At 41.3% G+C, this 26101-nt stretch overlaps 1 protein-coding gene across 8 annotated transcripts in view; it reads left to right on the top strand.

Moving 5' to 3' along the window:
- The window catches only part of LRRTM4 (leucine rich repeat transmembrane neuronal 4), a 1103072-nt gene that overhangs the window by 579455 nt on the left and 497516 nt on the right, over positions 1-26101 (top strand). For all 8 annotated transcript variants that reach the window (XR_011030226.1, XM_068274824.1, XM_068274829.1 and 5 more), the window contains exon 3: positions 24755-24838. Coding sequence is in view for 7 of the 8 variants with exons in the window: in XM_068274824.1 (XP_068130925.1) it covers positions 24755-24838 (84 nt within the window). In the remaining variant the exon portion in view is untranslated. The remainder of the gene's footprint in view (positions 1-24754; positions 24839-26101) is intronic.

The raw sequence follows: 26101 nt of genomic DNA on the forward strand, positions 1-26101 counted from the left end.
GGTCATTGTGGGGTTACAGTGCAAGCTTTTAGTGGTGGGGTAGCTACAGAGCCATGGGTCCCAGTACAAAATATCTAATGTAGTGGTAGGAGGTGGGTCTCATGTGGGCCCCTCAGGTCTAGGGGCCCTGGTGTGTTTGCATCCACTATTGCTACACCACTGGCTTTCAGAGTACTAGGGCCCCTTGTCATACACATGAAGAGATCTTTTTTGTCCTGCCTTATGAAGGGCCTTAGTGCCAAGGCAGCTTGTATTATAAGACTTATAATAAGCTTAACAAGATAGCTTTTAAGGGTTCTTTCACACTAACGCTCTCCACCGCCACTCCCCTTACCACTTCCCCACTGCAGTGGCCATTAATCTCTGTGAGATAGGCACCAGTACCCGCGGTGCAACGCAATGCGATGGAAGTGGTCCAGCCGATGTAGAAGCTGCAGCGCGTTTGCGAGTGGTGCGCAGGGTAAAGAGCAGCGCAGGACTCCATGGAAGTCAACAGCACCCCAAACAATTTTTATAAATTGTTGCAGTAACAGTGCAGCCAGAACCGCATATTGCAAAAAAAAGTGACGCACTTCCTCCCAGAATGTGTATGTGACTGAGAGGGTCAGATATTTATGACGTTTGAGGTCACTAGTGTAGATTTCATGGGGCAGGATCATGGCGAGTTCTCTGTCAGCGCAGTCTGCAGCTGGGAACAAAATACAGGTAATGGTGCGGTGTGCTTCATTGCGATAGGCTTGTCTGCCGCACGCCAATCGCACCACATTATCAGGCTGATTCACAAACTAGCAGTAAACCTACCCCACACAAGCAGCATGGGATAAAATGAGAGCGGAATCCTCGCGCGATCCTGTTGCAAAGCGTGTGCTCTTAAGTTATGTAGGCTCCTTACAACTGGTGAACAACATATTGTAGCACAAGCATGATACTTCACTAGCATGGCTGCTTTTACATTAATGAACATAGTAGTTGGCACGCTAGTGAAGTATTGCGGTGGCACTACAGCCCATCGCACTACAATTACTAGGAGCGCACGTAACGTAAATGCGCACGCTATGCCAAAATACCGTACATTGACTGCACTACTTTTATCCCGCGCTGCTTGTGCGTGGAAGCTTTACCGCTAGTTTGTGAATCAGCTTGATAAGTGTGCAACCACCCTAAAAGGTATCTTACTATAATACTTACTTATAATACTATCTTACTATAATTTTCTGTTCAATTACTCTTTCAATGGTAGAAATGTTTTACATTTTTTTGCTATTAAAAGTGGATATTGATCAAAACCTTTCCCATCCTGGCTACTCTCCAGATACTCTATAATGAATAGAGTATCCAAATATAAATGAATGTAGCAGCATTCTTTCAGTCATGACGCTGACTGCACTGTCTGACAGACACCGCAGGGAACACTATAAATCTGGAAAGGTTTCTCTTCTGCAAAAACCTGCCCCTTTTTGTTCATGATTATGTTGCGGCAGACAAATAGATCGCCAGGTTATACCAGGATACTTTGCAGGAAAATGTGATAAATAAATAGAATCACTGTAACTGGATATTCTGCGGCCTCCGAAGACTCAAGTAAGTACTGATGCAAGAGGTTAATGGCGCTTTGTATCCAGTTTTGATGATAGATCTGAGCCAGCATAAACACTAAATATGGCCCTTTTTATAGCATTATACCAGAAGAATGCTCACTATCTCTTATAGGCTATGATAAAAAGCAAGGTTGCTGTTTAGTTGTTGTCTTACATAGCGCTCTGACTTCAGCAAGGCATAAAGAAGAAATAAAGAGAGGTAAATAAGGTTCAGTGGAAATGAACACAAACAGTAGAGTAAAATGAACTGTAGATGTTAAAGCTGGGAGCATTTATGACCTTAATAAGTGACAAATAGAATAGTGGATGGGCATGGGGGGAATAAAACAGACAAACAAGTACCGCAGTCGCTTCGGCACAGACACAAGTATTGCACTGAATCACCGATGTGAGTGTGACATTAACTGTGGCAGCGCAAGCTAAAAATGATAAAATCAGCATATTCATTTGTAAAATTAGTCTTTCCAGTTTAAAAAGGCCCCGAAAAAAAAGGAAAAAAAAAACCATTAGCAAACAGCTGTTAAGTCATGAGCCTCGACATAACCTAAAAAAGGAGGCAACATTCGCACTGTTGCTTCCCAAAAACAAACTGTCTTAGTAGGCCTGGCTATCGGTGCTGGGTTATATGGTGCTTTGGCCAAACAATGTAGCAAAAATATTAGTGTGTTAAAGAGTCACTGTAGTGGCAAATGTGAATTTCGGTTGCCATGGAAAATTGGGCGCAGGAACAGTACTGTTAGAATAAAGGTACATTTACAGATACTCTATTATTTAAAGTGTTAATTTTCATTAGTCAAATATTGGTAATTGTTACCAATATTTTACTATAGCTAAACCTAACCCTACTCTCACACAGAACCCTCCGCTACTGATGCCTAACCCCCTGGTAACACTAAGACTCCAACACCCCCCGGTCCTTTATATCAGGTTTTTGGTTTGCTCCGCTTATTATGGATGTGACTATTATTATGGCCACACTTGTTTTATGACCCCTGCAAGATGGGCCCCTAGCCAGTGAGTGTCACTGGGGATAGGCAACAGCTAGGGTGTGGACATTGGGGGGCCCATCAAAGTTTTGCTGGGCAGGGGGAAGGGGCATGATTTGTAGTTACACCACGTTTGCTACCTGTCTTCTTTTGTGAGATTTGGTGGGTTTGGTGTTAGCCAGTTACCTGGACACTTGCCAAGCCCTAGGCATCTGCCTAAGTTGCCTTTTAGATGATCCAGCTCTTACTTATATGCACTTCTCCAGAAGGGTACAAGGCATAGTAGTTTGCATTTGGATGACTTCAGGGCTGGGATGGCCTCCAACCGAAGAGGGATTCCCTGTGATAAGTATTCAGTTTTGCCTGAGGCCTGCAGACTATCTGTAAGCATTACAAGACATAGCAGGTCATTTTTTTCTTATGTGTCACACATTGAATAGTAAAAAGACACTTTTAATTGAAATTTCCATCAGGCCAGCTTTATCCAGCTAATCCATCAGGAGTTCCATCAATGACGTACAGTGCGTGGCAATTGGATGCTACCAATTGTAACCTAATCAGGCGACTGTCTAATAAGAAAGACCACCAGCGTAAGGCATGATAATCTTCCTACAATGGCAAGCTGGGAGGAAGTATAATCAGACTCCGGCTGCCTTGTCATCGTGCGGAGGCTGGAAGCGGCCTGGATCCATTTATCTGACAATTATTTGAGCTCTTCTCATATCAGCACCTCAACCAAGACAAACATGTCCCTCTGGATGAAAGCAAGCTGCTTGCCAGTGCTGAGATCCTCAGAATTAAGCCTGCTATAAAAGCATATATTTCATAATATAGATCTGCAGCAGGAGTTATAATTAAAACTATTCCTGGTATAATGTTCGGTTGTCAGCTATCTGCAGGAATGAAATGCTCACTGGATGCTGCTTGACTTGTTATTTATAGCCAGCTGAGTAGGGAGAGAGAAAGCGCGAGCGAACATAAAGAAACGGAGCGGGACGGAGCAGCGGTGCTGACCCCCAGAGGTCACATGCGGTGTCACAGTGTGGATTCTGCTCTTTTTAGCCAATTATTAAATCAAGCTGTAGAGATTCACCATGGTGCCAAAATCATGTCTTCTTACCTATTCGTTATAAGCCACACGTATAGGATGTATAATATCGATAACTTTAGTATATTAAACATAAAATGGGATTTTTTTTTCATGGCCTCATTATCCAGGTTATTTTGTGAATATGTGCTGTCAGGGCCGGATTTACCATAAGGCACTGTAGGCACGTGCCTACAGGCGCCTGATGATGGAGGGGCGGCACACTCCCCTCCCTTAGCACCTCCCTCCTTCCCTATGCAGAGTCCTGGGCAGAGTGTGAATGAGAGTTTAGTCACTTGGCTCTTGGTATTCCACTGACAAGATCTCCCTTCAGTCAGGGGCACCACTATCTGGCTACCTAATGCTAAGGTGCACCTGTAGCTACCTATGACGAATAAGGGAGAAGTAACTTGCAGTGCGGTTCAGCGAGGGTTTGTGGGTTTCTGGAGGGTGAAGTTTAGCATGCCAGGACATCTGTGCCTATAGGCTCCTGTGATGTAAATCCGGGCCTGTGTGCTGTAGAGAGAGAAACTTATTCTATCGAATACCCAGGAAGCTCCGGGTAAACCAAAACTACTAGGAACGTCTAGGGGACTAAAAGAGACCAAAAAGCCCGCCTACTACTTAAAAGCCAATGCTCAGTGTAGTTTGCCTTCTTGAAACAGAAAGTATATGCGATCATTCAGCTTAAAGTGAACCTCCAGACTAAAAACCTACTCAGCAGCACTGAAAAGGCTTGGTGTTTCTTTATCAATTTCACAGCATCAGAACTTTATTTTTCTTACATAAGCCTTATTTTTAGCTTTACAAAAGCTAAGCTCCGCCCCATCAAAGAAAACTGCCCGGGCTTTTTTTCCCTGATGCTGTGCAAAGCATGATGGGATTCCTATGTTGTTATTCATGTTGCCTAGCAACTTGAAGGGGTGATCAGGACAGTTGGAACTGTGTCTCATGCTCCTTGTCACCTCCTTTCAACCAAAAAGATGGCTGCCCTCATGAAATCAAACATTTGCCTGTTCTTTTAAAACAGGGTGGGTAAGAGATTATATTACCTATCTATTTTAATTAACATAACTAATGTAACTTAATGACAGTCTGTTTGTTTAGGCTGAAGTTCCTCTTTAAAGTGAGCAACTGTGGTCTCCAACAATGCATCACTACTGAATATGCAAATTATCTCTTTATGCCCGTGAAGCCAGGCTTGCATCCAGAACCGCTGGTGTATAGCAAGCCTATAGCATATTCAGCAGTGATGCATTGTGGGAGACCACATTCGCTCACTTAAAGCTGAATTATCACAAATACCTTCTGTTTCAAGAAGGCAGACTACACCAAGCATTGCTTTTTAGTAGTAGGAGAGTTTTTCGGTCTGACACTTTGATATAATGTAAAGTAGTCAGTGTACAGCATATATAACAATGTAAACTGGCTGTCCCATCAAAATAACTTAACTTTAATGTCTAAACCATTAGCAACAAAAGTGAGTACACCCCTAATTAAAGAATGTCAAAATTCTGCCCAATTAGAATTTTTCCTTTCCCATGTTACTCATTTGTGTTACAAGGTCTCAGGTGTGAATGGGGAGTATGCAGTGTTAAATTTGGTGTTATGGTTCTCACACTCTCCCATTCTGATCACCAGACGTTCAACTTATGAACTTATGAACTTATTCATCTTATGGCAGAGAACTTTCTGAGGATTTAAAAAAAAGCAATGTTGCTCTACACCAGGGGTCTCAAACTCAATTTACCTGTGGGGCCACAGGAGGCAAAGTCAGGATGAGGCTGGGCCACATAAGGAATTTCACAATCGCGGCGCATCGCCACCTCTGCCCACCCCTCTCACTTTTCCTTCACAGAGAGGGGCGGGGAAAAGCGGAGATCCGTGCGGCGATTGACGTCAGGAGGGGCAGAGCTGAAGCTGAAAGCTCTGCCCCTTGCAGGAAATGCCGGCGGATTGCCCCCCAGGTGAGTTGGGGGCTCTGCAGCCCTCGTTTAGCGGCGGATTACTTGGGAGCACTGAAGCGAACTATAAGGAAGCTTTTGCCGGCAAAAGCCACAAATATTGTATCGAGGGCCGCAAATGGCCCGCGGGCCGCAAGTTTGAGTCCCCTGCTCTACATTGAGAGTCTGGGCTATAAGAAAATTGCCAACACCCTGGAACTGAGCTTCTTCAGCACAGTGGTCAAGACCATACAGTGGTTTAAAAGGATAGGTTCCACTCAGAACAGGCCTTGCCATGGTCAACCAAATAGGTTAAGTGCACGTGCTCAGCATCAGCATCATTTCCAGAGGCTGTCTTTTGCCAATAGACATATGTGTGCTGGCAGCATTGCTGCAGAGATTAAAGGGGTGGAGGGCCAGCCTTTCAGTACTCAGGCCATACGCCACACACTACATCAATTGGTCTGCATGGATGTAGTGCCAGAAGGACCCTCCTATAAAGATGATGCACAAGAAAGGCCACACATAGTTTGTTGAAGACAAAAAGATCACAGGACATGGATTACTGGAACCACGTCCTGTGGTCTGATGAGGTCACTTGGTTCAGATGCTGTCAAACGTGTATCGCCAGGTGAGGAGTACAAAGACAAGTGTGTCTTGCCTACAGTCAAGCATGTGGGAGTTGTGGTGTATCTTAAGGGGTGCAGGAATGGCTCACGTGGTGGGCATCATAGCACTATGGGCGCTACGCCTACCCCGTGCTGTGCCGGCACCGCTGCCTCTTCATCACCACTGCCTCCCCATCACTCAAACCTCAGATTAGAGAGGGGAGGGCACACATTGAACCCAGACCCAAAACACTTCAAATGTGGAAGTGATGTCATTGGTCACTTCCTGCATGTCAAGGGTGCCACGCAGGCACTCTGTGCATGCTTTTTTTTCGGTCGCTGCTGATCAGAGATCTGTGAGTAATGCAGTGGGCTGCCTCAGACCATCATGATCCTCTTGCCTAAAACTCTACTGTCAGTACAAGTGTTTCCATCATTGTTGTCCCTTCCTTTGGTGATGGGGTGCTGGATACCATTCTGACCTTTATTGTTGTTTTACTGTAATTTCCGGAGGTGTCCTTACCCTTTATTTCTACATATACCGTAACAGAACTGGCTGAGCAGCATGTATCTACAGCGGTCTTTTCTAAACCATCAAGCAAAGTTAATAAAAATGTGATAATTATGGGTGACATTAGTTAAGTGTCTGTACTGTATATAGCTTTTAACCTCTTTTGAAAGCAAGTCACAGCAATGCATTTTTATATTAAATGCTGAATGTAATCTCTTGTCTAAGCAATTGTATATATGATACATTTTCAGATGAGTGGAAAATTGTAAAGGGGAGAGAAAGGGGGTTGACCTTCCCTGACAGTGGACCTGAACTCTTGCACAGGACAGAAAGAAAACATTGAGAAACTCACCCTGTATATATTTAGAGGGTTCGACCTGTTAAATCCCACTCATCTGTGACTAATCACAACTGTAATTTGATCTCTCAGCTGGCTGCCTCGGCAGAGCAGCTAATTTGTAAACACATGTTAACCCTATGTCTGCAAATGTATTGAAGGATTTGTACAAGCCGTAACAAAGACATTCTTTTCTTTTAAGGTTATTATAATGTTGAGTATTTTTTAGAGCACAGAGGAAGTTCTGACTTCAGGTCTGATTTAAAATCAAGCTTCAGTAAAAACCTTATTTTTTTTTTTTTTTTTGATAGAGCAGAAAATATTTTTTGACTGTGTACACTGTCCCTTTTGGGTAAATGTCTCCTCACTTCCTCTCTTGTTGACACCCAGAGCGCTGCTGTGAGCTGACTTCCCTGTTCCCCCTTTCTAGAGTTTGTTTTTCATGTGTTCCTGTGTAGATGTCACTTGGAAAGCCAAAGGCACTGAAACCAATCTGCAGCGATTGTCCAAAAGTAATATATGGAGTTTGCACTCCAGAGAAAGGGAACTAGAAGTTCATCTCACAGCGGGGATGCGATTGTTCTTCCGACAAGACCAGTACAAACCAAACACAGGAATTAACACTTTCCCACTTTTAAAAAATGTGGAATTTTGACTGTGTTGAAGTTTATATGAAAAGTTTGTAAAGTTGACTTAAGTAGTTAGTATGAGTGTATGACTGGTGCAAGGGAACCAGAAGCGAGTGGTACGGTGTATGGAGGCTGTCATATTTATTTCCTTTTAAACAATACTAGTTGCCTGGCTGTCTTGCGAACCTCTTTGGCTGCAGTATTTGAATCACACATGTAACAAGCATGCACTAATCTAGTGCATGCTTATGAGCCGAGGCGTATTACAGGGGTGCAGGTATGGCATGTGGCATGGGCGCCCACCCTTTGTGTTCTCCATACAGATTATAGTATTTATCAGGGGGGTCATTCTGCTGCCTGGTTACATCTTTTATGGGAAAAAGATGCCTGTGATCTCAGGGATATGTACAGGATGAACTATTGCGATACTCCATTCTTAAAGCCCATGCTTAACTTCAACTTGGACACCATCAATAAAAATATTTGTAGATGTGCCCTCCACCCTTCCCCTGTAGCGGATTTCAGTGTTTGCCATAAGTTTAGTTTTCCCTAGGTAGGCCACTGCTTGTGAGGGCAGGTAGTGAAGTTTCTTTTCATTACAGCACTCCCCATTTAGCCCACATTACTCCATGTGCCTCACTTACTGTGCCCTATTATTGTGCTCCCATCCCATTACAGTTCCTGCATTCTGGTCAGGTCACATACATTTATGACAGAAAAGCTTCTGGAAGCCTTTGGACCTGCCAGAGCTTTTAAGGAAGCCTCTGGATCATCCAGAGACTTCCTGTCCTCACCTGGACCCACACACTGGTGGCCTGGATTCTCCAGAGACTTCCTGTGTTCTCCTGTACCCACCCACTACTGACCTGGATCCTCCAGAGACTTCCTCTCCTCACCTGGACCCACACACTGATGGCCTGGATCCTTCAGACATGTCCTGTGTCCTCCTGGACACACAATTATTACCCTCTCGGAGGAAAAATAGCATTAAAACATAACTTTTAATTCATGTTTCTAAAAGGATCAAATACAAATACTACTAATAGTGAATACGTGTAACAATTGGGTTGGTAGGTACGGGTAGTTAGTCATATCGACAAGCCTGCCAATTTCCCATTGTTGATTATTATAAACCCCACACCACAAAACCCTACATGTTTCGTTTCAATAAATTAGAAACTTCGTCAGGAGCTAACAGTGTTAAAGTGCTAAGGTGCCAAAGTGCTAAAATAATAAAGACATTATCAGTATCACATAATACACATATTAGAGTAATAGCTAGTATGGCCCCAGTATGGTAGCCAAATGAGTACTGACCGCTGCAAGCTGTCCTTTTATACTAGTGGGAGTCTTGCACTGGATTCTGGGAAGGGGGGTGCCTAGGCACGCCCACTAGACAACCTACAAACTGCCTTTGTATTGGCTAATACACTCGTCCATCCCAATTTCAGCCAATCGGCATCAGAGTCATAGGTATTCATAATGTCACAAAAAGTAACTGAAAAGCAGTATCCAGCGCTCTACTTACAGAATTCAGTAGACCTATATGCGTGTGGTCGGCCACAGTATAAATAGAGTAATCCCCTCTCCTAGAATAGTGGTAAAATACCATTAAAGTTCCGTCCGAGAACGCTGGTTACTGATTGGCTGAGGGGTAAGCCAAGAGGGCGTACTGTGTGCGCCTATCACAGGCGTGCACAGCATAATGCATACTGCATTGGGCCAATGGGGAGCCGCGTTATATTTTAAGCGGCTTCCGCATATCTATTCGTGCACACAGGCAGTGCATAAATTAGGTGACGTCACCATCAGAGCGGCCGTAGCCGCGTCTCCGCCCAAAAAGCCTGGCTGCTATGGCAACCCCCCGCAACATAAACATACAGCGCTGACAACAGCGCGTGTAGAGCGTATCTGAGGGAGAACTTAAATACTGTAAATAAAATGGGGGAAAACTCAATCCACTAGCGAGGAAGATTTTATCAAGTGAACTAGATGTATATATCTGGATATTCATATAACCAATAGACGCCACTTGTTTTATTAAAAGGACATACATAGACCCTCAGAATGCATAAGTGCACTGTACACACTCTCCATCAGGCAGGAGGGGGGAGTTTAGGGAACACAAATCCCCCCATTTTTAAAGGCACCTAATAATGCATTATTCTTTTCAATCGTCCGGGCTCTCTATATGGATTAAAGAGAGCAACCATACATTTAATATAGATGGCATATCTGTGTCCTCGCAGTTACAGAGGTCCCACTCTAGACAACAGCCTGAAGGAGCCAGAGGTAGGTATCAAACATCCAGAAAGACATTCTAGTCACTGTTCCTTTTGTGGAAGATAGGGACCAGCCCATCAGAAAACGGTCAGGGAAGGCAAGAGAGATATGAGACATTTGCGGAAATAAAAGGGGGGGAGAGGAAAAAAGGCTGTATGGGGGGAATTTAAATGAAGGGGGCAAAGGTAAACCCCTCATTCAGGCCACCTGGGTTCAGAGTACCCAGTCGGTAAATCCAACGGGCCTCTAACTGTCTCAATTTCTGGTCCAGATTACCCCCCCTCGGACCCATTTTCCATCTCTGTATTACCCAGAAGCGCAGGCAGTTAGGGTCACCACTGTGTTTCTCCACAAAATGTTTTGCCACTGATGTTTGGCGTTTATGGAGAATATCACCAAGGTGTTCCATAATCCTGACTTTGACGGCCTTTGTTGTTTCCCCTATATATAATAGGGGACAGGGGCACTGTATCGCATATACAACCCCTTCTGTCTCGCAATTGAAAAAATCAAATAATTCGAAGGTACGCCCATCTTTAGGGGCAATGAAATCCTTGCATTTGCGTACATTTATACAAGCTTTACACTTGCCGCATTTGTACATTCCTTTCAAAGGGCCACTAAGCCAGGTTTTTTTCACAGTGCCTGCCCCATCACCTTTTACCGGAAGAAAGGAATGCATTAGATTATCACCCAAGTTCCTCCCTCTTCTATACGTGATTAAAGGGGCTCGTGGTAAATATGCATTCAGTTGTGGATCCAGTTTCAGAATTGACCAGTGTCTGTCAATAATTTTTTTGATGTTATTAGATTGGCTCGAGAACGTACTAATCAGTCTGGGTTTATTCCCTCCCACTACTTGATCCCTATTTTTTGGGATCAACAAATCTTTCCTTTCAACTGCTCTTGCTTTCTCATATGCTCCAGATATTACTGTTTTAGGGTACCCACGTTCAGAAAATCTTTTTTCTAAGATTTGACACTCTTTATCAAAATCCGGCTGGTTAGAACAGTTTCTGCGAGCTCTGAGAAACTGCCCTTTAGGGATGCCCTTTTTAAGGGGTTCAGGGTGGTAACTTTCCCATGATAACAATGAATTTGTGGCTGTTGGTTTACGATAAATCTTAGTGTCTAACCCTCCACGGTTGTTCTTAGTAATTTGTACATCAAGAAAGTTAATCGAGTTTTTGTCAATCTTGTGGGTAAAGAACATTCCGATATCGTTGGAGTTGAGTTGCTCGACAAAATCAACAAAGAGATCTCTGGGGCCGTCCCATAGGACAAAGATGTCGTCTATAAAACGGCCCCAGAAAATGACATGGGAGGTGTACACTGCAAGCTCCTCACCAAACACCACAGTGTCCTCCCACCACCCCAAAAACAAATTAGCGTATGAAGGGGCACAGGCCGTCCCCATGGCACATCCTCTCATCTGTAGATAATACTTATTTTGAAATAAGAAATAGTTGTGAGTGAGAATGAATTCTATTAATCCCAGAATCAAGGATGAATGATCTTTCATATGAATACTTCTTGTTTTGAGGAAGTATTCAGTGGCCCTCAGGCCAAGGTCATGACCAATGTTGTTATATAACGATTCAACGTCAAGACTGGCCAACCAAACATTCTCTGTAATGTGCACATCATGTAATTTATTTAAAAGGTCCATGGTGTCCCTAAGATAGGAGGGAAGACTTTCTACGAACGGTCGCAAGAAAAAGTCGACATATCTGCTGATCTGTTCAGTCAGACAATTGTTTCCCGATATTATGGGGCGTCCGGGAGGTGTGACGAGGTTCTTATCCCTCAGCCAATCAGTAACCAGCGTTCTCGGACGGAACTTTAATGGTATTTTACCACTATTCTAGGAGAGGGGATTACTCTATTTATACTGTGGCCGACCACACGCATATAGGTCTACTGAATTCTGTAAGTAGAGCGCTGGATACTGCTTTTCAGTTACTTTTTGTGACATTATGAATACCTATGACTCTGATGCCGATTGGCTGAAATTGGGATGGACGAGTGTATTAGCCAATACAAAGGCAGTTTGTAGGTTGTCTAGTGGGCGTGCCTAGGCACCCCCCTTCCCAGAATCCAGTGCAAGACTCCCACTAGTATAAAAGGACAGCTTGCAGCGGTCAGTACTCATTTGGCTACCATACTGGGGCCATACTAGCTATTACTCTAATATGTGTATTATGTGATACTGATAATGTCTTTATTATTTTAGCACTTTGGCACCTTAGCACTTTAACACTGTTAGCTCCTGACGAAGTTTCTAATTTATTGAAACGAAACATGTAGGGTTTTGTGGTGTGGGGTTTATAATAATCAACAATGGGAAATTGGCAGGCTTGTCGATATGACTAACTACCCGTACCTACCAACCCAATTGTTACACGTATTCACTATTAGTAGTATTTGTATTTGATCCTTTTAGAAACATGAATTAAAAGTTATGTTTTAATGCTATTTTTCCTCCGAGAGGGTAATAATTGTGTATTCTTCCCAAATCAGGCGTGTTGTTAATCTTGGTTAATTATTTAGGCGACCTGACGCCACTTACCCTAGTGAGAGGTGTATAGGTGAGAAATAGAACATACAGCTATGTCAGGTTTTCTAGATAGTGTTCCTGATGTTTCTAATTTAATTGCTGAGGCAAGAGAGGTGTTCTCATGTGATGAAACCATCAATACAGTACCCACTGCCACTCCTCCACCCAAATCTGAGATAGATGAAGCCTTCAGACAGATTTTTAACCTGTATAAAGATCATAACAGGAGTTGGTGGGAGGTTTCGAGTTTTAATAAATATATTAAAGATCAAATAACGTTTCGAGGCCTACGTAATCTGGTGGTCCCCCATGCACATACTGAGGATGAATCCTTTATGAAGGGCTGGAATGCCCTTAAAACCAAACAGACTCTAGAGTTAATGACGTTTCTGAGAGATTATGAAGTGAAACATCTAGAAAAGATTAATGTTAAGCTTGCAGCTGAACATACCAAGGTAACAAGCTATAAGGAACATCCAGAGTATAAAAAATTAGAGGAGAAATTACAGAAAAAGGTACTAAATCATAAGGAAACTATAAAAGTTAAAAAACATAAAAAATATATTCGCGACTGTCGTGACTTTAAAAGTGGTAAGGTCTATAATTGGAAAAGGGCACCAGCTGGTGCCCCCCCGCAGGAAGATCCTACATCTTCTGACTGCGAGACCGAGACTGAATCTGAATCCGAATCTAAAAAAGGTGCAAAATCAGGGGATCTACCAGCGAGACCAAAGAAACCTCGTGGCAGAGGGAGGGGAAGACCTGGGGAGCAAAATCCTCAAAACCCAGGGACCCCCAGACAGTTACGAAATCGGGACAGATGGGGATACAAAGCGTCCCATTGGAAACGGAGGGAGGAGGAGTGGTAATGACTGATAAAATTGACACCATGCAAATCATTAACTTGACCGACTACTCTTTAGAGCAGGCTGAGATTTCTGTCCTTTCAAAGGGCCTTACATTTGTCCCTACACCAGACTTTGACCTATTTGAGACCGTCAAAGATATTAATCTATTTGCAAGAAAACTAGCAGTGTATAAATACATGAACTCCCCGACTATGCAAATAAAAAGAAGGGAAGAAATAGATGAGAACACATTGGCTATCTTGAATGATCTCATGGAGGAAAACAGAACTGGGGAGGTACAGCTGGGGGCCCAGAAAAGTAATTTGGTAACAAAAAGTAAATTTTGTCCCAGTATCAGTGGATATGCCACTATCCAGACATTTGTGGATACAGTGGTAAAAGATTTGGAGGATCTATCAAGGGAGAGATATAATTGTAGGCAGAAAAATCTGACTAGGGATGAGCAACGAGCCTTGGACAAATTAATGAAAAATGATGATTTAGTGATAAAAAAATCTGATAAAGGGGGGAATGTTGTTATAATGTCTCGTAATGCATATATTCAAATGTGCTCAACAATTCTATCAGATAAGAAACAATATAGGAAGTTGGAGAGTAACCCTACTGATTTGTTTATTAAAAAACTTGAAAAAATATTAAAGGACGCCAAAGCGAAAGGCATCTTGGACAAAAATGATTTTGATTGTATTTTTAACAAATCCCCCACTACGGCTACCTTTTACGCTCTTCCAAAGGTACATAAGAACCTCGTCACACCTCCCGGACGCCCTATAATATCGGGAAACAATTGTCTGACTGAACAGATCAGCAGATATGTCGACTTTTTCTTGCGACCGTTCGTAGAAAGTCTTCCCTCCTATCTTAGGGACACCATGGACCTTTTAAATAAATTACATGATGTGCACATTACAGAGAATGTTTGGTTGGCCAGTCTTGACGTTGAATCGTTATATAACAACATTGGTCATGACCTTGGCCTGAGGGCCACTGAATACTTCCTCAAAACAAGAAGTATTCATATGAAAGATCATTCATCCTTGATTCTGGGATTAATAGAATTCATTCTCACTCACAACTATTTCTTATTTCAAAATAAGTATTATCTACAGATGAGAGGATGTGCCATGGGGACGGCCTGTGCCCCTTCATACGCTAATTTGTTTTTGGGGTGGTGGGAGGACACTGTGGTGTTTGGTGAGGAGCTTGCAGTGTACACCTCCCATGTCATTTTCTGGGGCCGTTTTATAGACGACATCTTTGTCCTATGGGACGGCCCCAGAGATCTCTTTGTTGATTTTGTCGAGCAACTCAACTCCAACGATATCGGAATGTTCTTTACCCACGAGATTGACAAAAACTCGATTAACTTTCTTGATGTACAAATTACTAAGAACAACCGTGGAGGGTTAGACACTAAGATTTATCGTAAACCAACAGCCACAAATTCATTGTTATCATGGGAAAGTTACCACCCTGAACCCCTTAAAAAGGGCATCCCTAAAGGGCAGTTTCTCAGAGCTCGCAAAAACTGTTCTAACCAGCCGGATTTTGATAAAGAGTGTCAAATCTTGGAAAAAAGATTTTCTGAACGTGGGTACCCTAAAACAGTAATATCTGGAGCATATGAGAAAGCAAGAGCAGTTGAAAGGAAAGATTTGTTGATCCCAAAAAATAGGGATCAAGTAGTGGGAGGGAATAAACCCAGACTGATTAGTACGTTCTCGAGCCAATCTAATAACATCAAAAAAATTATTGACAGACACTTGTCAATTCTGAAACTGGATCCACAACTGAATGCATATTTACCACGAGCCCCTTTAATCACGTATAGAAGAGGGAGGAACTTGGGTGATAATCTAATGCATTCCTTTCTTCCGGTAAAAGGTGATGGGGCAGGCACTGTGAAAAAAACCTGGCTTAGTGGCCCTTTGAAAGGAATGTACAAATGCGGCAAGTGTAAAGCTTGTATAAATGTACGCAAATGCAAGGATTTCATTGCCCCTAAAGATGGGCGTACCTTCGAATTATTTGATTTTTTCAATTGCGAGACAGAAGGGGTTGTATATGCGATACAGTGCCCCTGTCCCCTATTATATATAGGGGAAACAACAAGGGCAGTCAAAGTCAGGATTATGGAACACCTTGGTGATATTCTCCATAAACGCCAAACATCAGTGGCAAAACATTTTGTGGAGAAACACAGTGGTGACCCTAACTGCCTGCGCTTCTGGGTAATACAGAGATGGAAAATGGGTCCGAGAGGGGGTAATCTGGACCAGAAATTGAGACAGTTAGAGGCCCGTTGGATTTACCGACTGGGTACTCTGAACCCAGGTGGCCTGAATGAGGGGTTTACCTTTGCCCCCTTCATTTAAATTCCCCCCATACAGCCTTTTTTCCTCTCCCCCCCTTTTATTTCCGCAAATGTCTCATATCTCTCTTGCCTTCCCTGACCGTTTTCTGATGGGCTGGTCCCTATCTTCCACAAAAGGAACAGTGACTAGAATGTCTTTCTGGATGTTTGATACCTACCTCTGGCTCCTTCAGGCTGTTGTCTAGAGTGGGACCTCTGTAACTGCGAGGACACAGATATGCCATCTATATTAAATGTATGGTTGCTCTCTTTAATCCATATAGAGAGCCCGGACGATTGAAAAGAATAATGCATTATTAGGTGCCTTTAAAAATGGGGGGATTTGTGTTCCCTAAACTCCCCCCTCCTGCCTGATGGAGAGTGTGTACAGTGCACTTATGCATTCTGAGGGTCTATGTATGTCCTTTTAATAAAACAAGTGGCGTCTATTGGTTATATGAATATCCAGATATATACATCTAGTTCACTTGATAAAATCTTCCTCGCTAGTGGATTGAGTTTTCCCCCATTTTATTTACAGTATTTAAGTTCTCCCTCAGATACGCTCTACACGCGCTGTTGTCAGCGCTGTATGTTTATGTTGCGGGGGGTTGCCATAGCAGCCAGGCTTTTTGGGCGGAGACGCGGCTACGGCCGCTCTGATGGTGACGTCACCTAATTTATGCACTGCCTGTGTGCACGAATAGATATGCGGAAGACGCTTAAAATATAACGCGGCTCCCCATTGGCCCAATGCAGTATGCATTATGCTGTGCACGCCTGTGATAGGCGCACACAGTACGCCCTCTTGGCTTACCCCTCAGCCAATCAGTAACCAGCGTTCTCGGACGGAACTTTAATGGTATTTTACCACTATTCTAGGAGAGGGGATTACTCTATTTATACTGTGGCCGACCACACGCATATAGGTCTACTGAATTCTGTAAGTAGAGCGCTGGATACTGCTTTTCAGTTACTTTTTGTGACATTATGAATACCTATGACTCTGATGCCGATTGGCTGAAATTGGGATGGACGAGTGTATTAGCCAATACAAAGGCAGATTGTAGGTTGTCTAGTGGGCGTGCCTAGGCACCCCCCTTCCCAGAATCCAGTGCAAGACTCCCACTAGTATAAAAGGACAGCTTGCAGCGGTCAGTACTCATTTGGCTACCATACTGGGGCCATACTAGCTATTACTCTAATATGTGTATTATGTGATACTGATAATGTCTTTATTATTTTAGCACTTTGGCACCTTAGCACTTTAACACTGTTAGCTCCTGACGAAGTTTCTAATTTATTGAAACGAAACATGTAGGGTTTTGTGGTGTGGGGTTTATAATAATCAACAATGGGAAATTGGCAGGCTTGTCGATATGACTAACTACCCGTACCTACCAACCCAATTGTTACACGTATTCACTATTAGTAGTATTTGTATTTGATCCTTTTAGAAACATGAATTAAAAGTTATGTTTTAATGCTATTTTTCCTCCGAGAGGGTAATAATTGTGTATTCTTCCCAAATCAGGCGTGTTGTTAATCCTCCTGGACACACCCACTGCTGAGGGAAACCCTCTTTTAGTTCACAGTCACATTCCCCTTCGTGCATGATCATGGCTGTACTGCACCTGAGCAAGTACAGCCACGCCTGCGAAGGAGCACAGAGCCACTTGAGAACAAGCGGCTTGGGCTTACTGCGCAGGTATGGCAGTACAGCACTTGGGCAAGTATGGTCATTCATGCACACTAGAATTATTTTTTTCCTGGCTCAATATGGAGCTGCACGTGAGGAGAATTGTTTTGCAAATACTGAGAATTGTAATATAATTTTAAAAGCACATATTTCACTGCATTTGTGTGACCTCTGTATCACTTCTGCAAGGAATAAAGCATGGGGAAAGGGGGAAAATATTCAAGCCTGACTCTACTGACAGCAATCCATGCATTCTTTTCACGCACCATATTAGGTATTATCATATGAAAAATCAATATATGATAATTGCATTATCTTTTTTTCTTTTCAAAGACCCCATGTAGAAACTTCATTTGCTGAACAGTGAGGAAATTATTCCACAGACTTATCCGTCTGTCAGAGCTGATTACCCCGGCTTGTCATACACTCACTCCTCTTCGGTTGTGGTGTCCATGCAGCCGGGCTTCTCGTCGCCCGACTGATGTAGATAAATTGGAAGTAGGAAGAGACAGTGAACTTAGATTATGCTGCAGAAGGTAAATTAGGATGCACATAGCTGGGATGCAGAGCCCACGTTGCCCTTCTATCTCAGAAGCTGGAACTGGCACACCAGTCATAGATACTCTGCAAGGAAGAGGTGATCTAGGCATTCATTTGCATAAGACACAATAAAAAACATTTGTCACATTTGGAGAGCGCGTCAAGACAGGGGTTGAATGCCACAGCTAAAAAGCATCTCAACAGGCCTGCCTGAATTTCAATTCTAAAGTCTAAATTAATTCAAATAGAGTTTTATGTTTGCCTGGTAGTCCTTTCCTACACCTCCCATCTACTGGACTTGTATGTATGTGTTGTATCTATATATTTTCTGGTTATAAAGTTCTTATTTCAGAGGTTGAGCCAATAGGCTTCTTTTACTAAGGTGGGGACAGGGCCTATATCAGCATCAACTCCCCCCCCCCCCCCCAAATTCATAAATTGTAGATTTCAGTCTTAGCTCATGCCACACTGATCCGGCATTTTACCATTAGCACTACACGCTTGGGCCTCACTGCAATGTAACATTTTGGTCCTTGCTACACTGTGTCCAGCACTGGAGTACTATATGGTGAAGTATAGCACTAGATGAAACAAAGGCGCCACTAAGATTTAAAGCCACAAAGAAAACACTTTAAAAGGGAAGGTAGTGGTGGATTTACCTCCTAATAGACACAAGCAGTTTCCTTTAAAAAACAGCTTTATTAATAGAAAACAACTCCACATACAACGTGTTTCGCAGGACAACTTGCTTCCTCAGGCAAACATATATAGGAGTATATATAGAAGTATCTGTTTTAAGACCACAACAAGATTAGTATCTCTAAGGCATTCTTAAAGGAGTAGTTCAACCTAAACAAACATACTGTCATTAAAGTGGTCTGAAAGTCAGCATTTCTACTTTGCTCTAAAAGATTTCTCACAGCTAGAAAGCTACTATCCCCCCAAAAAATGTTTAGCAGAACATCACTGAAATGGTTAAACAAAGCACTTTGTCCTGCTATTCAGCTTCAAATCCACATCCAAACTGGAGATAACAGTATCTTTGTTTGCATTCCAATGTTGATACATGTGTGTAAACACAGTGTAACAACTGAAAAGGTGCTCTCTGTGAAGCTCCCTGTGCTTCAAGCACACAAACAGCTCAGACCAGCTAATTAGAAGATGTTGATATATAATAAAAAGCAGTTTGAATAAAATGCAATGGCAGGTTTCAGGGCAAAATAAACTACACTTTGGAAAATTGTAATTTGTAAACAGAGAATATTACTTATGCACAAATGCAAATATGATAACTAAATGAGTAATAAAAAGTAGGAAAATACATTTTTTATTGAATGTTATGTTGGAGTTTCCGACCACTTTAAGTTACATTAGTTATGTTAATCAAAAAAGATAGGTAATATAATATCTTACCCACCCTGTTTTAAAAGAATAGGCAAATGTTTGTGCTAGGCTGGGGGCAGCCATGGGGCAGCCATCTTTTTGGTTAAAAGGAGGTGACGGGGAACATGAGACAGTTCCAACTGTCCTGTGTCCTGATCACTCCTCCCAGCTGTGCACGCTAAGCTTCAAATCTCAAATTCAAAATAAAAAAAAAACGAATTGGCGCCAAAACAGCAGAAGGAGAACAACATCAGAAATCCCATCATGCTTTGCCCAGCATCAGGGGAAAAATGCCTGGGCAGTTTTCTTCTGTGCAGCTAAAAATGAGGCTTAGGTAAATAAAACAAGGTTCTGATGCTGTGAAACTGTTAAAGAAACACCAAGCCTTTTCAGTGCTGCTGAGTAGATTTTTAGTCTGGAGGTTCACTTTAAAACAGATACTCCTTTATATGTTTGCCTGAGAAAGTAGGTTAGCCTAAAAAAACGTTTTGCATGTGGAATTTGTTTTTTGTCCTCATAAATCTAATTGTTTTGGAAGAAACTATTTGTGTCTTCTGTTGGGAGGTAAGTCCCTCCCCTTTTAAATTGTTTTTAGTGTATTTTAATCTTATTGACGCTTCTGTTTCATCTATACTACTTACTGTCCACTCTTGATGAAGGGGTGCTAACCCATTTGTTTTATACACTATAGAGAGACTTCTTAACTCGAGTGGGGTCGGGTTTGTTTCCACAACCGCATATACAGTAGTACATACTACACCTTAGAAGGAGAGAAAGAAAGATACACAACTACTACACATACAAGCTGAGATACACAACTACAACACATACAAGCTCCATCTGTATGGAGCTTGTATGTGTTGTAGTTGTGTATCTCTCCTTCCCTGTGGGTTTCCTCCATCCGACATCCCAAACATATATTGGTAAGTAGTCTTGGTTTCCAAATCTCTGTTTCTTTATTAGGAAATATTCTGTACACCGTGCTTCAGGACCAAAGCTGGTGGAGAGGGTCATGGTCCACGTCACCCTGATGCTTTCTCCTTTCAACTTGGAAGGAGGAAGCATTGGAGTCATGTGAAGCATGAGGTGGACTACAACCCCATGACCATGACTAGGTTTGGTGCTGAAGTGTGTGTCGTGTATGGTGTAATTCCGCTTTCCGAATGACGAAACACGGATTTGAAAAGCTACACTACTGGTAAGTCTGTTGGCTGCCCCCAAATGTGGCCTTAGACATAAGATCCTGATTATTGTAGGGATTATAGTGTGAGCTCCTCCGAGGGACAGTTTGAGACATGACTGTGGATTCTGTTAAGTGTTGCAGTAGATATCCATGATATATAATCATTATGTATGTAAAATAGTACTTTGCACCACTGTTTACTATACAGCTTTGTGTAACATACTGCGATTTTAATCACTGGAATTTAATAGTGATAACCAGATCTGACCTACTGCGGAAAGTGACTGTGTGTAATGTGACTACAAAAGCAGAATAATGATCCCATTGTAAATGATCTCAACAGCCTGTCCTGTCTGTTCTATGATATCACCTCTGGCCACACATAAAGATCCATGAAATATACCCCGTTGTCACCTACATGGAGGTACTCTAGCAATGTTGACATTGTAGAAATGATGTGTAACAGTAAACTGACTATAATGTAGGATATATGTCCTCCATTAATGCTCCATATTCACATAATATCCACTCATCAGATGTAGCATGATGGCTGGCTGCACAAAGTGCACCTCAGTGTCCAGGTTTTCAGGCCAACGAACACCCTTTACACGTTGTTTAATGATATATGAAACAAAGTTAATTGCTTAATTGCTTGTTAATTAGGAAAATCCCAAATCTCCGGCCTATCAGCAGCCCTTGAGGAATAGTATCTCAGCATGTCAGTCTCATCCTGGTGCCTTGTGTTCTTAACCTGTACCAATGCCGGATGAAAGAGCAGGAGACTTTGCAGTTCTGAAGAGTTCAACAATTGATTATTTAAGTATCTGAATTGGCAGAAGAACAATCTACTATATACAATTTTCATAGGCATACAGTATTACTTGTCAGCTTTCACATGTGCACTTCACAAAAACAAATGTACAGGATATTGACCTATTTAAATTCACACTGTACCACGTATGTAAACCATCAAATCTACAAACGGTATTCCTAAACAGCACATGATTAAAAATGTATCAAATGTTATTTCCCCAAACCAAGCAAAAACAGCAGTTAGCCCACCCTTTAAAAACCCTAAAAATGATGTTTAGCCAAACAGAACAGGGGTATAAGCATGGATAAGTCCACTTGTTACATTACTTGTCAGTGTCTATTATCTTCGGGCCCCTTTTACGGCAATAATCAGATGTTATGTCAGGAGGGATAGTCAGAAATGCCCAATACCAATTCTGCGCAAATTCTTATTTACACCAATGCTAATTTCCGTTTTTCAGATGTTTCAATGTCAGCTGTTTTTTCGATTTCCGATTTCAGTTTTTCCATTTCCAATTTCTGATTTTAGCCTTTTTTTTTTCTTTTTTTTTTTATCAGAGAATGCAAAAAATGTAAAAAAAAAACAAAAAAACCCCCCAAAAACAAACAAACAAAAAAAGCAGAAAAACGGAAATCGGAAAATCTTGTCTTGTCATTGTACTAAAATTCCCGCTGTGATTCTGCATTCTCTGATTGGACCAATGGTTTAGAGTTTTGGAAATAACGATTTCCAATCGGAAATGCAGAAATTTTAATTCACCCCATGTGCATTGATTGCACACCTCTACTGCCAGTACAATGTAAGCGCTCAGTGGCACTAATGAGTTCTGTATGAAGTGTACTTCCTTTGCCTTTTTTTGGAAATACAATTTGATACATTTCTAATCCTGAGCTTGTATGACATTGTAAAAAATGTGCACTTTTTAAATTGTCATGTATTTATTTTTAACATCATAATTTGACATTTCTGTACAAATGTAAGAAAAAAAAATGTACTATTAATTTTATTTGTTATATAATTCTGCCGAATCCAGTAGTCGTTTAATGGGTAGTCATTGAATGGGTAAATTAATTCATGGCCATTGTGCGTTATCAGTCCTTACGTTTAAAAGGTTCTTACATTTTAATGTCCCTAACAGTGTCCTAAAGGCAGAGGCCGGCATGGAATAGTAATTTTGGATTTATCAGCCTAAAAATGAGAACCCTGGATGCCAGTACGGCAAGGCAATGAGTTTTAATAAAATATTATCAGGACTCTAAGAGATGCCCAGTGTTATGTGATTGCCAGTCCCCAGAGCAAAGTGAGGTACTTATTCTTTGAAGGTTTCATATTACAGCAGTAAATTAAGCTAAGCTTAAAGTGAACCTCCGGACTAAAAATCGACTCAGCAGCACTGAAAAGGCTTGGTGTTTCTTTAACAGTTTCACAGCATCAGAACTTTGTTTCTCTTATACAAGCCTCATTTTTAGCTGCACAGAAGAAAACTGCCCGGGCTTTTTTCCCCTGATGCTGTGCAAAGCATGATGGGATTTCTGATTTTGTTGTTCTTGTTCTGCTGTTTTGGTGCAATTTTTTTTTTTTTAACATTTTTAATTTGACATTTGAATTCTAGTGTGTGCAGCTGGGAGGGGTAATCAGGACACAGGACAGTTGGAACTGTGTCTCCTGCTCCTTGTCACCTCCTTTCAACCAAAAAGATGGCTGCCCCCATGACAAAGATGGCAGCCCCCATGAATCACAAACATTTGCCTGTTCTTTTAAAACAGGGTTGGTAAGAGATTATATTACCTATCTATTCTAATTAACATAACTAATGTAACCTGATGACAGAATCTTTGTTTAGGCTGAAGTTCCCCTTTAAATTGAAATTCCAAGAGAGAGGACTAAGCATGAGGTTTTAGGGGAATGAAGTGCCCACCAACAGAATGTATTCATGTATTTGTTTTTATTATAGAAGCACAAGTATATAAGAAACATTGGGCCCAATTGAATACATTTTGGCCCATATGCAATTAACGTTTTCTCCTTAGCTTTTGTCAACAAAATGCTTTTTAAACTACCAGAAAGCAAGAAAATAGTCAAAATAATTTTGATAGTACTTTTCCTCCTACTTTTCAGTACTTTTTCAGTTGCCAAGTGCTGAAAATTTATTTTAAATAGAAGATGAAAAATTCTCTCTGGAGAAAAAAGTTAATTGCATATGAGCCATTTTCTCCAAGTGTTCTCCTGGGTGATATTTTCACATCTTATCAGTAAAATTCCTTTTAATCCACCAGCAAGCAAGAAAATACTCGTAATAATTTTTACGGAACTTTTCCAAATACTTTTTGGTACTTTTTCAATTGCAGAGTGCTGGAAAGCTATTTTAAAAAGAATATGACTTTTTTTTAAAACTTAGGAGAAAAGTGAATTGGATTGTGCCAATTGGCCCATATACAATTAACGTTTTCTCCAGAGCTTTCTCCTATATGATATTCCTCTTATCAAAAATGCCTTTTAAGCAACCACCAAGCAAGAATAATACATCAGAATAATTTTGGCAGCACTTTTACACCTTCTGGTACATTTTCAATTGCAGAGTGCTAAACAATTATTTTAAATAGAGATGAAAAATTATCTCCTAGGAGAAAAACTGAATGAGATCAGGCCCATTTTGTACAACCTCAAATCTTTTAAATATATTCTTCTCAAGACAGAAAATAATAACCATTGTCAATGCAGAAAAATATACAGTAGTCCTCACATAAAAAAGTATAATTTCCGTATTACTTTCACACATCCACAGAAAAAAAAACATCCAAGAAGATCAGTTATGACAGCCTTATCATAATGTTATTTACCTGAAAAAATAGTGTTGTGTAGAATTAAAATGCTCCCAATGAAACATCCCTTCCTCCAATCCTCTACTCCTTCCACCCGCCACCCCAGCAATAAGACTGATTACAAAGAAAATTAGTGCTAAATGTCTCTGTTTGCAGTTATGGATGAGATTGAACTTTTACCAAAGTCATTTTTGGAAAGTATTGTGCATTTTCGCCTTACTCAATATTTTTGTGAAATTATAATGGATTTTCGCAAAACCCACATTTGCGGCTATAAGAACTTTCTTCAAAATCTGACTCTCATGACTATTGATGGCAGTGCTGCTGCTGAAAACTTAACTTAAACCTAATTGCCTATAAAGTTTTGCATGTGTTCTCATCTGCGCAAAAATGTGTTTTCTCAAATTCTTATATTTTCTTGAGTATTTGGCATGCAATAGAAATACTTCAATGCATTCGGCAAAATGTGTTTTCTCATGCATGCCCTTATATTGTTTATAAGTATTCAGATCCGTGCAAAAACCTCTTTTCTCATTCCTTTATATTTTCTAGAATATTCTCATGCAAAAATGTGACATGTTCGAGGAAAATTATGGAGAAACGAAAACGGACATATTGGCTCAACACTATTCACAGGTACATGACCACTGCTTTTCTTTTCTTCCTGGACTTCCGGTTGAGTTGCTGCATTCTCCGGAGGCTTGGAGTTTAGGCCATGCCCCCTCCCATAAGCCACTGCTTTATGGTGAAGGAAGTGCAATGGTGGCCACAGGTTTCTTATAAATAATTATATAAAGCAATATGTCTATGGTGTTTGCATGACAGTTATGAACGAAGTACGGTATTATTTCTGTTTTTATTGTTTGTGGTATATTCAGAGGAGTGGGGACTGAGGAAATAAAAAATGTAGATTTTAATTATTCCTAAAAGATGCTCTTTAACAGTGTAGCTAATGACTGCCTTAATTGTTCCTAAGTAGTTAGCTAAAATGTCAGATCATGACTAGTATGTTCATTAACCACATTTAGCATTTAATTATAACATACTAGTGGTGAGTGACATATTAAAGATGTGCAGTGAAGAGCTAGTGAGTGAACATACAGAACTAATAAAACATTTGTGTCTGGAACTGACTCTAGTAATGTCTAGACTCTCCTTTGGAGCTCATAATGGTTAAATACTCAAAATAAATGAATAAATTATTCCTAAGCAAGCAAGTATAAAATGATTGCGGCTGGAAGCAGAGGAGGGTGAGGGTGGCTTTGTAAGGTGTCATTCAGATGACTACTACAGTAATTTATTTTGCTCTTAGTTTGTTCACCAAAGGACCACCACCTATCATTGGCTAGAATTCTGCTTACATCAATATTCCCACAAGTACACATTGACATTTGTTCTCAGTGGTGAAGAGCTGGGTGGTTTCCAATTCCTGTTTCAATGACAGACATAAAATTTAGACATCAAGTCCACTTTCTATATCAGGGCAATAGTGAAAAGGCCAAGATGTCCCTAACTGGGGGATAGACAGTAACAAAAACTTAGTGGTTTTAATCCCATGTGTTTTCCTAAATATTAATAAAAGTACAGTTTTAGCCAGGGATGCCTGTTTAAGGCTCAGAGTATTTCATAAAGGACATCTTAGCCTGAGATCTTGTGCATCATTGCAAGGATTTCACTCTATGGGGCTGATGCATAGGGATGGTCGGAATGCCAAATTCCGATTCCGCGGTAATTCCGCATTCCGTCATGTACCGATTACCGATTCCGCATTCCGCTACCAATTTCCGCATTCCAAGGCGGAATTTCCGCCGGAAATCGCGGAAATTCCGCCCGACTTTAACATCGATTTTCACAAAAACTATAAGGTCTTTTTGAAAACTTTTTTTTGCATCTTGCTCA

The sequence above is a fragment of the Hyperolius riggenbachi genome, chromosome 3 (genome assembly GCF_040937935.1).
Source record: "Hyperolius riggenbachi isolate aHypRig1 chromosome 3, aHypRig1.pri, whole genome shotgun sequence".
Classification (NCBI taxonomy): Eukaryota; Metazoa; Chordata; class Amphibia; order Anura; family Hyperoliidae; genus Hyperolius; species Hyperolius riggenbachi.